The 12,391-nt window shown below is 40.6% G+C and overlaps 1 protein-coding gene across 1 annotated transcript; it reads right to left on the reverse strand.

Moving 5' to 3' along the window:
• Positions 1-1,142: 1,142 nt before the first annotated feature.
• MSGN1 (mesogenin 1) lies at positions 1,143-2,848 on the reverse strand. The gene has a single exon (XM_088150580.1). It carries the CDS (start codon positions 2,803-2,805, stop codon positions 2,302-2,304), a length of 504 nt encoding a protein of 167 aa, XP_088006706.1. The 5' UTR covers positions 2,806-2,848; the 3' UTR covers positions 1,143-2,301.
• Between the last annotated feature and the right edge of the window lie 9,543 nt (positions 2,849-12,391).

The raw sequence follows: 12,391 nt of genomic DNA on the forward strand, positions 1-12,391 counted from the left end.
GGGAAATACACCCTACCTCTGTCTGATGGAACAGCACACAGCCCTTCCAAAAAGGAAACAGCCTTTGCTAAGGGCATGATTTTGGAAACAAAAGCTGGCTGTTAGGCTAAGGAGAATTTCTGCATTGCAATGACAGGTTTTAGGCCATTACAGAGCATTGCTATCACTTGAAATTATTTATCAAGACTAAAAGATTATATGATGCTTTATTTAAGAAGACAAAACCTTTTTGCTCTTTCTTTTATCATCTCCAGCTGATTATGCTTGTCCCCAAAGCCCTGAGATACTTTTGAAATATACATGAATAAAACATGATTTGTGAGTATGCAAATCTACTTTCTTCCCCTTCATTTGTAATACTGTAAGACTCGCCAGCATGTTCTCAGGAAAAATAAGAATCACATTCAGAAGGGACCAAAAGAACCGGGGTTAGATATGCTGCACTTTAAATGCAGCACCGTAGATCTCAGCGTCTCCTGATATGTCACCCCAGCCCAACCCAAAAGGGCCCTGAGGAAGATAGCTTACTTGTCTCATTCTGAAAGTTTGTTATCTTTTTCAAAGTGAGATGTGTGTGATGCAGTTTGGAGAACTCCCTAGGCAATGAGCTCTTGCCAGATCAGCTGGACAGATATTGTCTATCAAAGGAGCCCCGCTCCCTCAGTGATGGGCACATTGAACTCAAGAGCACAAGAACTGCTATTTGGTATTTAACACACCCAGGCACAGTCTAACGTATCTTCAAGCATTAAGAAAAGATGCTGAAAATATGTCTTACGACTAATAAAGCAACAACCAAATCACCAAGACGGGCGGCTTCAGATTTGCCAATATTCCTATTCAAAGGCATTTTTGTGTAAGAACTGTGTGCAATCAATGGGTCAGTCCCCATAAGGTTCAACTACACATGGCACATACAGTGTTGCATAAGGAATCACAATTTGTCTGCACATGAGCTGAAATCACATGTACTGATTTGGATTTCACGCAGTTTCCCCTACAGAAGCACTTTAAATGAATTTATATGATCAACTTCTATCATGCTAAAAACATCTGCGGTATATTAACCAGCTATTGAGCAAACCCTTAGGTTTATAGGGAAATGTGTATGTCACTTGGTAGGCAAAAAAAAAAAAAATTACTTGGGGACAACTTCCACTGAAGTCAATGAAACTTTTTCCAGTCATGATTAAGTTCATTGTTTTCATTAGGGTTAGCCTTAATCCTAGCTGGATTGTGTCCAATTTAGGGAGTTTGCAAGTATGTCTCTTAAATGAGTTATTGACATTTACAAACAAAAATCAAAGAAACAACCCCATCTCACCCCACCCGCAACTTACTTCCCCCGGCTCTGATGATTACATGGAGCAATGCCCAATTATCAGTTTAAAAACAGTTCTGTATTTACAAAAACAGTAAATGCACCTCAATTAAAACGGACCTCCATATTGTGAGGACAACCATTCTGGGCCAGAATGATGACCTCCTATACTAAAAAACACAATGATTATTATTTGATCAAAAATACAGTTTACATCTATGTAAACTCAACTCAATTACATTAGGTTTGTAACACAAATAACTCCAATCAGAAGCAACTTTTTATACATGTTTTAGGATTTTTCCCATTGAAACTACTGTAAAGTACCATAATGTATGATAAGCATACAAATATTCTTCCTGCTAATATAAAGTGCCTATCAACCAATAGACATAACTAAAAAATACATAGGGATTTAAGAAGTATTTTTCTTTTAAGAAATCCATTGATTGCCACCTCAGGATATATCCAATTAGATGAAGTTTGGCACACTAATATTAATTACATTAAAAAAAAATGTTCCAACAGCACGTATGTTTGATTCAGCGTCTGTCCAATGTAACCCTTCTCTGCAGCATCTCAAAACACCACAAACTCTATCATTAGATAACCTTAGAATAATGGAGAGACCCAAATTGTCTTTGAACAAGTCCATAGTTGTCAACCTCTGAGCAACTGGCAATAGCTGACCCATCCTGAAAGCTAAGTAGGGTCAGTACTTGGATGGATGGGAGACCATGAAGAAATCCCAGGAACGTAGGTCAAAAAGTCAGCGAAAAGACACATCCTGGAAAAAGCAATGGCAAACCACTTCTGTACTGTTCCCAACAAAGCTGCATGATTGTGTCCTCCGCTGGAAGGGGGTTTTACCACATTTGTCCATAAAAATGTTACTTTTTAAAAAGGCGATGTGAAGACTATGGTGTGGGGGAATCAGATAGACTGCTGCTTTCCAGAGAGGGCAAAGCGTCCCAAAGCCTTCAAGGCATTTGTCCTTGCTTGACGGTGTTCAGCAAGTCTGTGAGTTCGCTGATGTACTTGATGGTGTATTTCAGCGTCTGTATCTTGGTGAGCGGCTGGCCCCGCTGCGTGTACATCGGCGGGAGGTAATTGCGCAGCGTGTGCAAGGCTTCCGCCAGCGTCCTCATCCGCAGCTTCTCTCTTTCGCTGGCCTTTCGCCTGCGCTGGACCGACATCCGCCCCTTGGGCCCCTTCTGACCTTGGCCCTGCCCGGGGCTCGAGAGGTAGACGGAAGGAAACTCCCCCAGCGGGTACCCCCTCAAGCCGCCATCCGCCTCGGCCCCGCCGCCGGTGCCACAGGGCACTTCCACCAGCAGGGGATAAGGGGAGGAGGCGTACGAGTCGAAGGACGGGGACGGAGACAGGCTTTGCGCGGGCGAGCTCTGGCCCAGCTCCAGAGCCCCGCCGCCGGCCTTCCAGTCCCAGGAGGAGGGGGAGAAGAAGGGAGGGGGCTCGGCGTCCATGCTCTCCGTTAGCCCTTCCCGAGGCAAAAGCTTGGGCAGGCGAGGAGCCACGGCGTCCTGCCCGCGGCGTCCTGCAAGCCACGTCGGGGGCCCTGGCCTCGGGAGAGGCTTTTATGGGGGCGGGCGGGGGACGAGGTGACCAAAGGGGCCACCGAGTGCCAGGGGAGTGGCGGCATTCAAATGAAGCGCGAGGGGGCCCATCGCGGCAGATGAACTCCCGGCGTCTCTGCCGCTTCACTAGGACAATTAGCGCCCTTCGACTAAAGCCCATTTCGGCTCAGTCGCAGGCGAGGGCGAGAAGGAGGAGGGGGCGGCCGGGCAGGGGAGCAGGAGCGGCACTTGGCAAGGCTTCTTGATATGTTAACCGTGCCCTGAGGAGCAGTGCCCGGGACAAAGGAAACCGAGAAAGCGGGGCCACCGCGTCCACACCCAGGGCTGAATCCGATTTGAGCCATTTGGGGTTCATACAGTAATTTGGCAGGGAAAACCATCACATAAGCATCCCCTGCAGAATTGTTTCAAGTCAGAAGGAGACACTCTTTCCCTCCCCAGCTGTGCGCCCTGCTCCGCCCCACATCACAGACACGTTTCACTTTCCCAGCACACCAGAACCTAGAAAGCAGGTCCTCTGAGTTCAGCACCTTTTGAATGCGGGCTTTCTTTTTAAAATATCAGGAACAAAGGTTTAATTGTTTCAGAAGCATGTGAAAAGGGGCTTCTGGGTGTTACTTATTCTGCTTGGGCTCTGGTACAGCACTTTTTATTTAATATCAAACACATTTCATTAAAATAGGTCTATCATACTGATATCTCACCTTTTTTCAGCAGGTCAAATTTGCATACATAACGCTTCCTTTGCCTGTTTTCCCCACAAGAACATCCTGCAGTGTAAGGTGGGCTGAGACAATGACTGGCCCAAGATTGGTTTTCTGTGGCGGATTGGGTCCCCTTTCTCCTAGTCCAACACTTCCATCACTATAGCATCCTGCAAATACAGTACTGTGCAAAAGTTTTAGGCAGGTGTGAAAAAATGCTGTAAAGTAAGAATGCTTTCCAAAATATGTATTGTAATTGTTTATGTTTACAAAATGCAAAGTGAGCGAACAGAAGAGAAATCCAAATCAAATCAATATTTGGTGTGACCACCCTTTGCCTTCAAAACAGCATCAATTCTTCTAGGTACACTTGCACTCAGTTTTTGAAGGAACTCGGCAGGTAGGTTGTTCCAAACATCTTGGAGAACTAACCACAGATCTCCTGTGGATGTAGGCTGCCTCAAATCCTTCTGTCTCTTCATGTAATCCCAGGCAGACTCCATGAAGTTGAGATCAGGGCTCTGTGGGGGCCAAACCATCACTTCCAGGACTCCTTGTTCTTCCTTACGCTGAAGATAGTTCTTAATGACCTTCGCGGTATGTTTGGAGTCGTTGTGCTGCTGCAGAAAAAATTTGGGGCCAATCACATGCCTCCCTGATGGTATGGCACGATGGATAAGGATCTGCCTGTATTTCTCAGCATTGAGGATACCATTGATCCTGATCAAATCCCCAACTCCATTTGCAGAAATGCAGCCCCAAATTTGTAAGGAACCTCCACCATGCTTCACTGTTGCCTACAGACACTCATTATTGTACCACTCTCCAGCCCTTCAACAAACAAACTGTCTCCTGCTACAGCCAAATATTTCAAAGTTTGACTCACCAGTCCAGAGCACCTGGAGCCATTTTTCTGCACCCCAGTTCCTATGTTTTCGTGCATGGTTGAGTCACTTAGCCTTGTTTCCATGTTGGAGGTATGGCTTTTTGGCTGCAGTTCTTCCACGAAGACCACTTCTGGCCAGACTTCTCCGGACAGTAGATGGGTGTACCTGGGTCCCACTGGTTTCCACCAGTTCTCTGCTGATCTTTTCACACCTTCCTAAAACTTTTGCACAGTACTGTACATGCTGTTTTAGGCAAGTTCTGTCTTTTGTCTCCAGCCTCTTCAACACCACAGTAATACCAGTATCCTATTATGAAACTGCGGTGCTGCATATTATTGGCCACATCCAACATCACATGAACGTGCTTGTGCTGATCCCAAGGGGATTCCCCTATTCTCTTCCCTTTTGCACTCTGCCAGATGAGCCCCAGATCTACTCTGGATCGTTCCCAACCCTTGGAAGAAGTTGGTGGAGGGCAGGGGGAAGAGGGATCCATTCTACTGAAATCTTCCACTTCTTCAGAAGACACGCCTTTGGATATAATAATTCCTCAGCTAAAGATAAGACCAGTTTTGGTTTCAATCTTCCCTTTGTTCTAACCTCTCTCAGGGTCTTAGAGACGTTATGGTCCTCTGTCCTAGAGCCTTTTCCCACTGCTGAGTTGCCCAGCCTTGAATTAGCAGAAAAGTGTGACATGACGATTTTGACCAGACTTATTAAACTGATAACTTTTTTTTTCTTCCTAGCGTTTTCCCACGGGTGCAGGGTCCGCTTTTTTCAGATCAACCGTTGGTTGTGACGGGAATTGACTGACCGGCTTGTCGCCGCACCTGACATCTTGTGGGCTGAGAGACCCAAACCTGACTTCGTGGGCTGAGAGAGATTGACTGGCCCAAGGTCACCCAGGTGGCTTTCGTGCCTAAGGCAGGACTAGAACTCACAGTCTCCTGGTTTCTAGTCTGGAGCCTTAACTGCTAAACCAAACTGGCTCTCCTCAAAAACTCTGATAATTATTTTACATTATATGCATTGCTAAAACACTATACTTTTCCTTGAATACACACATGTTGCTATACATTAATGGAGTGATTTTGCAGCAAAATATATTGGGCACCGCATCCTTCTAAAAGAAATTAGTCCAGGAGCCTTATAGTTCTAGTTGGGAAGGACGTTGTTTCTGATATCTCTTGCTGCTCTGATATTTTGCATGGGCACCCCTGATCAGAACTTGCCCATTTAATTTGTATATGAAGGAAGTGATTCTGGAGTGTAAGGTATGATATCCAACATTACACAAATGGAGTTCTGCTTATTCAGTAGGACTCCCCTTCTCTCTCTCCCCCGCCCCCATTTTCTGACTCTGTGTATAGGATTCTATTGATAGCGTTTTCCTTACTTTGATTTCACATTAATGTTGAAATAACTGTTTCCAGATAGAAATATTTGACATGGAACTATCACACCCCTTTAGTTCAATACTATATTTTATTTCCATAAAAAGATCTCAAAGCCATTTATAACAATGTAATAGGAATACAATTAAACACAGCATTCAATGTCAGAAGAAAAAAACAAAAACCATAGCTATAAAAATTAAAAATTTTGTTGCATTAAAATCTGACAGGAACAAAAATATTTTAACCACCTGTCTAAAGGATATGAAAGACTTACAGTCAGCATATTTGGTACAAATAGAAGTCAAGGAGGATTTCTAATGGGAATTGAATTTGCGGTCATGATTCGGATTTGGAGTGTGCTTTGAATTGATAATTTTTTATTCGAAATAAATACCAGTTTAAACAGGCTTAAAAAGTATGTGTTCATCATACCTTTTCTTTTAGGTATGATGGATAAACAAATGGAAAGGCAACACGGAAATTAATTTCTTTATATGGTAACTATGGCAAGACTCTTATACACGCAAAAATGGAAGGATTTACAAATACCTACTGCTGAAGAATGGATATTGACATTAATGGAATTGGTGGAGATGGCGAACCTCACCACTCTCCTCAAAGACAGGCCTCTGTCTAACTTTGTCTCTAATTGGAAACAACTCTTAGACTTTTTGCTTGATAGTCAAAAAAATCCAACTTTGATTTTGGGATTTGCTGATTGATGTCTTGTACAAATCTTGTACAAATTATATGTATTATCCAAATAGATTGATTTTAGGAATCTTCTTGAATATTAGATTAAAAACTATTTTTACTATGTAAACTTTTAGATATTAGAGTAAGAGGCGAATATATTCTGTATTTATATCTGTACCAAGGAAAGTCGGAAGCTACTCTTTCTTTCTTATGCCCCCTCCTTCTCCCCTTCTTTTTTCTTTTTTTCCCTTCCTTTTTCCTGATTTTCCTGTATTTTTTTGAAAACATAATAAAATTTATAATAATAAAAAAGTATGTATGTGTGGTTTGCCCTTAAGAACAATCTCTTAGTTACTGTAGATATTAGAGGATGATGTATTATTTTGATTGCATAGACTTTTATGTAGTTGTTTGCATACATTTCTTTATACCATGAAGAAGGATTTTCAATCCATACTGCATTGGGCAAAACTCAATATTTAATTTCTAGGACATATTCATGGCTCCTTTTTTTTCTTTTCTCATCCTTTCCTTTGTTTCTTTTGTTGTGATCATGAAAAATTACGTGGCACTGCATTGAAAGAGGAATAAGGCTATTTCTGTATTGTAGCTGAAGTAGCTTGAAATGAGTTTCAATATCCTTGCTTCCCCAAGGAACAATAGGAAGCGTAATTTTGTGAAAAGACTAATAATTTCCCATTACAGTTGTCTAGTTATTCTCAAAACTATATTTTCTAGGATACATTGAAGGGAATGTTATTTAATCTAGTCTCATATATAAACTGGCTTAAGTAGGAAGTGATGTTCCATAAAGCTGTTTCCAAAAGTGGCACTAAAACTTGTGAGCAGAATTCACACCTCCCAAAGGTTGTGCCATCAAATTTTAAGCACCAGGAGTTGTGTTAGGTGAGATGTAGAATTGTACCAGTCTTGATGTGAAGGTCAAGATCCTCACCTCTGCTTCTTCTGTGCCTCTTATTAGCACAACATGCATGTTTCTCTTCTAGTGTGTATTCAGTGATCTAGCTTTAAAACGTTTTGGTGACCTCTCCTTTAGCATGAAAGGAATCCAGAGAAACATATTCAGAGAGTTCTAACAGGCAAGGAGAAATGCAGTGCTCCCAAAGACTTGGGAAGCGGAACTGGGATGGCTTCTTAAACTTGAGACTACAATTAATGGCATGCTAATAGTTGGGCTGTTTTGTCTTGCTCCATCGTGCTGCTAGGACTGGACTGCTGGGCACAGACCAGAGGCCACAGCCTAGAGGGTCACCAGTTCAGATGAGATCCTGTCCCACCCACTGTCAGGCTATATCCTTCTCCTCCTTCTCCTCCTCAGATGAAGAAAGACACTGGGGAGATAGGTGACAATTCATAAAGAATGTGGGGCAGGGAAAGTCTTATGCACCCTAAACGTCTCTTTATTCAGCACTAGTAAGAATAAAATTCATTTTCTACTCCTTTTTTCTGTTGCTTATCCCTGACAGTGGCTTAGTAGTAGTCTCTTCTTAAGTAGTTTGTGAATAGAGCTGGTTATTTACCATAGCCAAAGGAATTCCATGTTGTACAGGGGACTTTACTAACGAGTTTATAAATTACAAAGTAGTGAGCTGCCTCCAACATCATATCCACAGGTAACCCCTTTCTGTCTTCCTTTTTGCACCTTCTGTGCTTCCCACAAATTTGATTTCTCTGGAGGAGATTAAGGTCGCCATGTAGAGTTGCAAGAAGAGAGAGTTCTTTCTGAAATCAGTGTCTGTTCTCTTGGTGGATGGACAGTTTAGGACATAATCCAGTTCTTTTAAGCAGCCATTTGTGTGGATGAACAAGTGGGAGAAAAAGTAGAAAGGGGCCCTCTTTAAAATCATGTTATTTCAAAGTGTGATGTCTAATAAAAATGAATACATAATTTATAACTGATATTACTAAAGAACCTTTGGGATATATTTGGACTCCCAGTTTTTGATTTTGGAAAGATTACCAGCTAACTCCTCCAACTTGTATTTTTCATTTTTGTGATTGTTTGAAAGATTTATGTCTGAGGAATTGAGGAGCAACTGCCGGATAGAGTAAACAGCCCTCGGGTAGTAGAAGGCAGCTTCCTAAATTGGGACTTATAAAGATATTTTATTTATAGATTTTAATTTACTGATTAGATTTGTTAAGGCCTATTTGCAACCACATGCTTGAAATGATCTAATATAGACAATTATAGTAGGTGGGAGGTGGATTGTTGCCACTTGTATGACTTGCTGCTGGAGTCCTTATATTACAGAATTAAACATTATTTTTTCTCTGTGCTGTTAAAGAAGAAATAATATACCAAAACATAGTACCGTAGTGATTTACAGCATTGTCACACATTCACTGTGGCACATTCGATGTACAGTAATGCCTGTCCACATTAGTGATATATTAGCATAGCGACAGCAGGAGGACACTATAAATTACTCGTATCAATAGCTTCATGGAATTGTTCAAGTTTTCTGGGCAGTCTAGAAAATGTAAGAGCCGAAATGTATAAGTTGTACATATTACTTTAACAAATTTAAAAGCACAAATTTATATTTCTGATCTCTACGTTTCCCCCCATTTTATAAAAATCTGGGGGAGATCATTTTTGTCACATAGTAATCTCATAACACTGAAGGTTATTTGAGTTATGGAGCTAATATTATAGCTCGGTGACACTTTGAAAAATGACAAAGGCATTTTCTGCTTGAATGGCAGCTTTATTTTTCACTCCATTAATTTATTCAGCAATCTGAAGGCAGACGCTCAGTCTTCATTCACTGTTGATAATGAGTTCCTTCCTCCTAATTCCAAATGCATAAGAAGGTTGCTAAAATAAACACATACCAGTAGTAAAATGCTACTAATGAGCAGTTTTTTCTTTAAAGTGCTACAGGGGAAAAGCTGATGCTTTTCTTAGTAACACACAAAAATGAATACTTTTGAAATGAAAACAAAGAAAGATTTGCTTTATGCATTTCATAGATCTCTACTGAATAATTTAAGCCCTAAAGAGGGATACTGTTGTGTCAAATTCACTTTCCTGGGGAAAAAATTCCATTGAAAACTTATAAGACATGCATCAGACAAGATTGCACTGATATTTTCCTGTAATAAAACTACAATTTCCATTTATGATTACTTTAGTCTATTTAGTCTAATGCTATTTTCAACATAAAATAAGTCTTGATCTGTCTTGGCTACCCACACTTAATCACATTTATTTTATTTATTCATTTAGAGGCATTCTAAATAGATCCAGAGCAGCCAAAACAGAAATGATCTCTTAAATCCTAACAAACAGATAAATTTGATCAGTAAAGATTAAAATGCAAAACAGTACGAGAATGGTTAAACAAATAATCACAACTCATTTATTCCTAATGCCCCCTTAGAAGTAAGTCATTTCAACTTGAGAGCTAAACATACTGGATAGAAGCAGTATGAATTTTCTTGAGAATGCAATTTACAGTCTTGCTACTGCTGTCCAGAAGGTCTGTCATTCATAATCAACTTGGCATCTCAGACAGGGCTGCAGACAATGCAGGAGTTGAAGTCTAGCACTTCTGGGGAGCACCAGGTTGGGGAAGGCTGGGTTAGAATCATCTGTGAAGCAAGGACATCATCCTTATTGAGCTGGAAGATGCCTGCGTGTTGAAACTGACAGTTACCAGAGCTGGAAAACACAGTGGCGTAACATTGCTGTCGTTCTCCAAGATCTGTGGATTCTTTCATGAGACTGATATGCATATTGAAGAAAAAGGCCGGCTATTGCGTAACCACCTATCTCAAATATATGAATGAATTCAGCAGATGGTGCATGTTACATCTTTCAGGTTGGCAGAGAAGCAAGCAACCTGCACTGACTTTGATGGCACTAGTCCATAAGCAGAGTTAAGGCAGTCTCCTATATCTGTAGGCACCAGTATTGATCTGAGCAGTGTCTTGTGCAAGTAGTGGGCTTTGTTCACACACTTGTAAGAGCACATGCTCTTCAAAACCCTTCCATGTGAACATTTGATCCTCTGAGAAGTGGCAATCCCAGCTGGCTGAGATGTGACAGCAACTTCCCAATTCATTAAGACATCTGGCCTCTAATCAACTGGTTCCCTAGATGAAAACGGTCCCATGTGCTGAATTTACACCTCTCCACCTTTTAAGTAGGGGTTTTATGGCTTGGTGTTCTCCAGCTGATATTGGGGAAGGCCTTTTTAATACCCCTGTTAACTGAAGTTGAAAGGATATTATACTGCGTGGTTGGTCTTTAATGTTTGCTTTTCATTTCAATTAGCGGAAAAGAGAAAGCAAAGGCTGAAGAGTTCAGGCTTCCTTACTCTTTTTTTTTCTTTTAGCTGATCACCAAAATGTAGATTTTACCAAAATAGGGTTTTCTTCAGTCACTATTTTTGGTACCAGAATTCAGAGAAGCAATATAACACCAGTGTTTCGAAAGCTTGAATTCATTGCCTTAATACATTTAATATGAATACTTAATCTGCAACATTTACTGATAATAAGAATATGCCCCAATCCGGAATATTCCACAAAGAATGATCCGTAAATTGAATGCACTCAGATCAATGGGCTTTGATGCTTGTGTGTGCAAGAACACAAGTATTTTCTTTTTATTTTCTTAAAAAAAGCTAAATCTGGTGGACTAACTCATCCATTTCTCCTTTAACATAACCTGAATACTTGAGTGATCTAACGTTTTAATCTCTACCAGTCATTGTGATGGCTGCTAAGCCCACCTGAACAGCAATCTTTAGGCAAACCAGTTCTTGTTATTCTTACACAACAGCAGCAAGACATCATTACAGGAACCAAAGGCAGTGCTGGTAATTCAGTCTGAGTAAGCCTGAGTCTGGCTCGTGCATGCTTATCATTCCTACGTGCAGCTGTGTCTTTCAGTGGTGGCTTCTATCTGGCAATATCCGAGGCTGAACAGCAGGTTGGTTCATTCCCTCCCATCACTTTAACTAGAGTCCTTTTCAATGGAGTCACACATCCGCCAAGGAATGAGCAAAGGTACGGTCATGTATGAGCCAAGTCCTAAAGGCTATCCTACACTTCTTTGCAAGAATTAAGGAACAAACCCCCTGCTGAATGTACACAACACATTAGATGCTTGAAAATTATAGGGGATAGGAATTGAGCAGTATGTGAATCTGTTCTCATGGTTAGAACCAATGACTTAGCAGACAATATTGCACGACTTTGCAATTTCCTTTAATATAAAAAATGATATTGTATGCTAACTATTTTGTCAAACAAGCAAACAGTGGTTTCTCCACAGCCCTACAACCCCTGTAAGTTATTGCTGTATAATTTTATTTGTGTACCATTTTAAAATTTAAAAATATATTTTAAAAACAGATATATTTTAAAATAAATAAAAATTATTTAAAATAAATAATAAATCCCTTTATTTTTAACCTGATATTTCAAGTTTGGAATAACTTTTTTTCCCCTTTTCTGCAATTCAGAGACTTATCTTGTCAGCTACAGAAGGTAATTTGATGAGCGGTTCATTTTTGGAGTTCATCAATATCAAGATTTTTTTTAAAAAAACACAGCTTTCCAAAACATATCTAATGAATCTGATATTTTTATGCATGATTTATAGCAGGGACCAGCAAGCTTATACCCTCCAATGTTTCAGACTACAACTCCTATCAGCCCTAGACAGCCTGGCAAGTGGTCAGAGGTACATTCAATAATTTTAAATGCTAGTATCACTAGGAAAAGATTGAAAGGCAAGCTGCAATCAATCTTTGGT

This window comes from Python bivittatus, unplaced genomic scaffold (assembly GCF_059951505.1).
Source record: "Python bivittatus isolate LINGU-HERP-01145 unplaced genomic scaffold, Pbiv_v1 ctg000020_np1212, whole genome shotgun sequence".
Taxonomy (NCBI): domain Eukaryota; kingdom Metazoa; phylum Chordata; class Lepidosauria; order Squamata; family Pythonidae; genus Python; species Python bivittatus.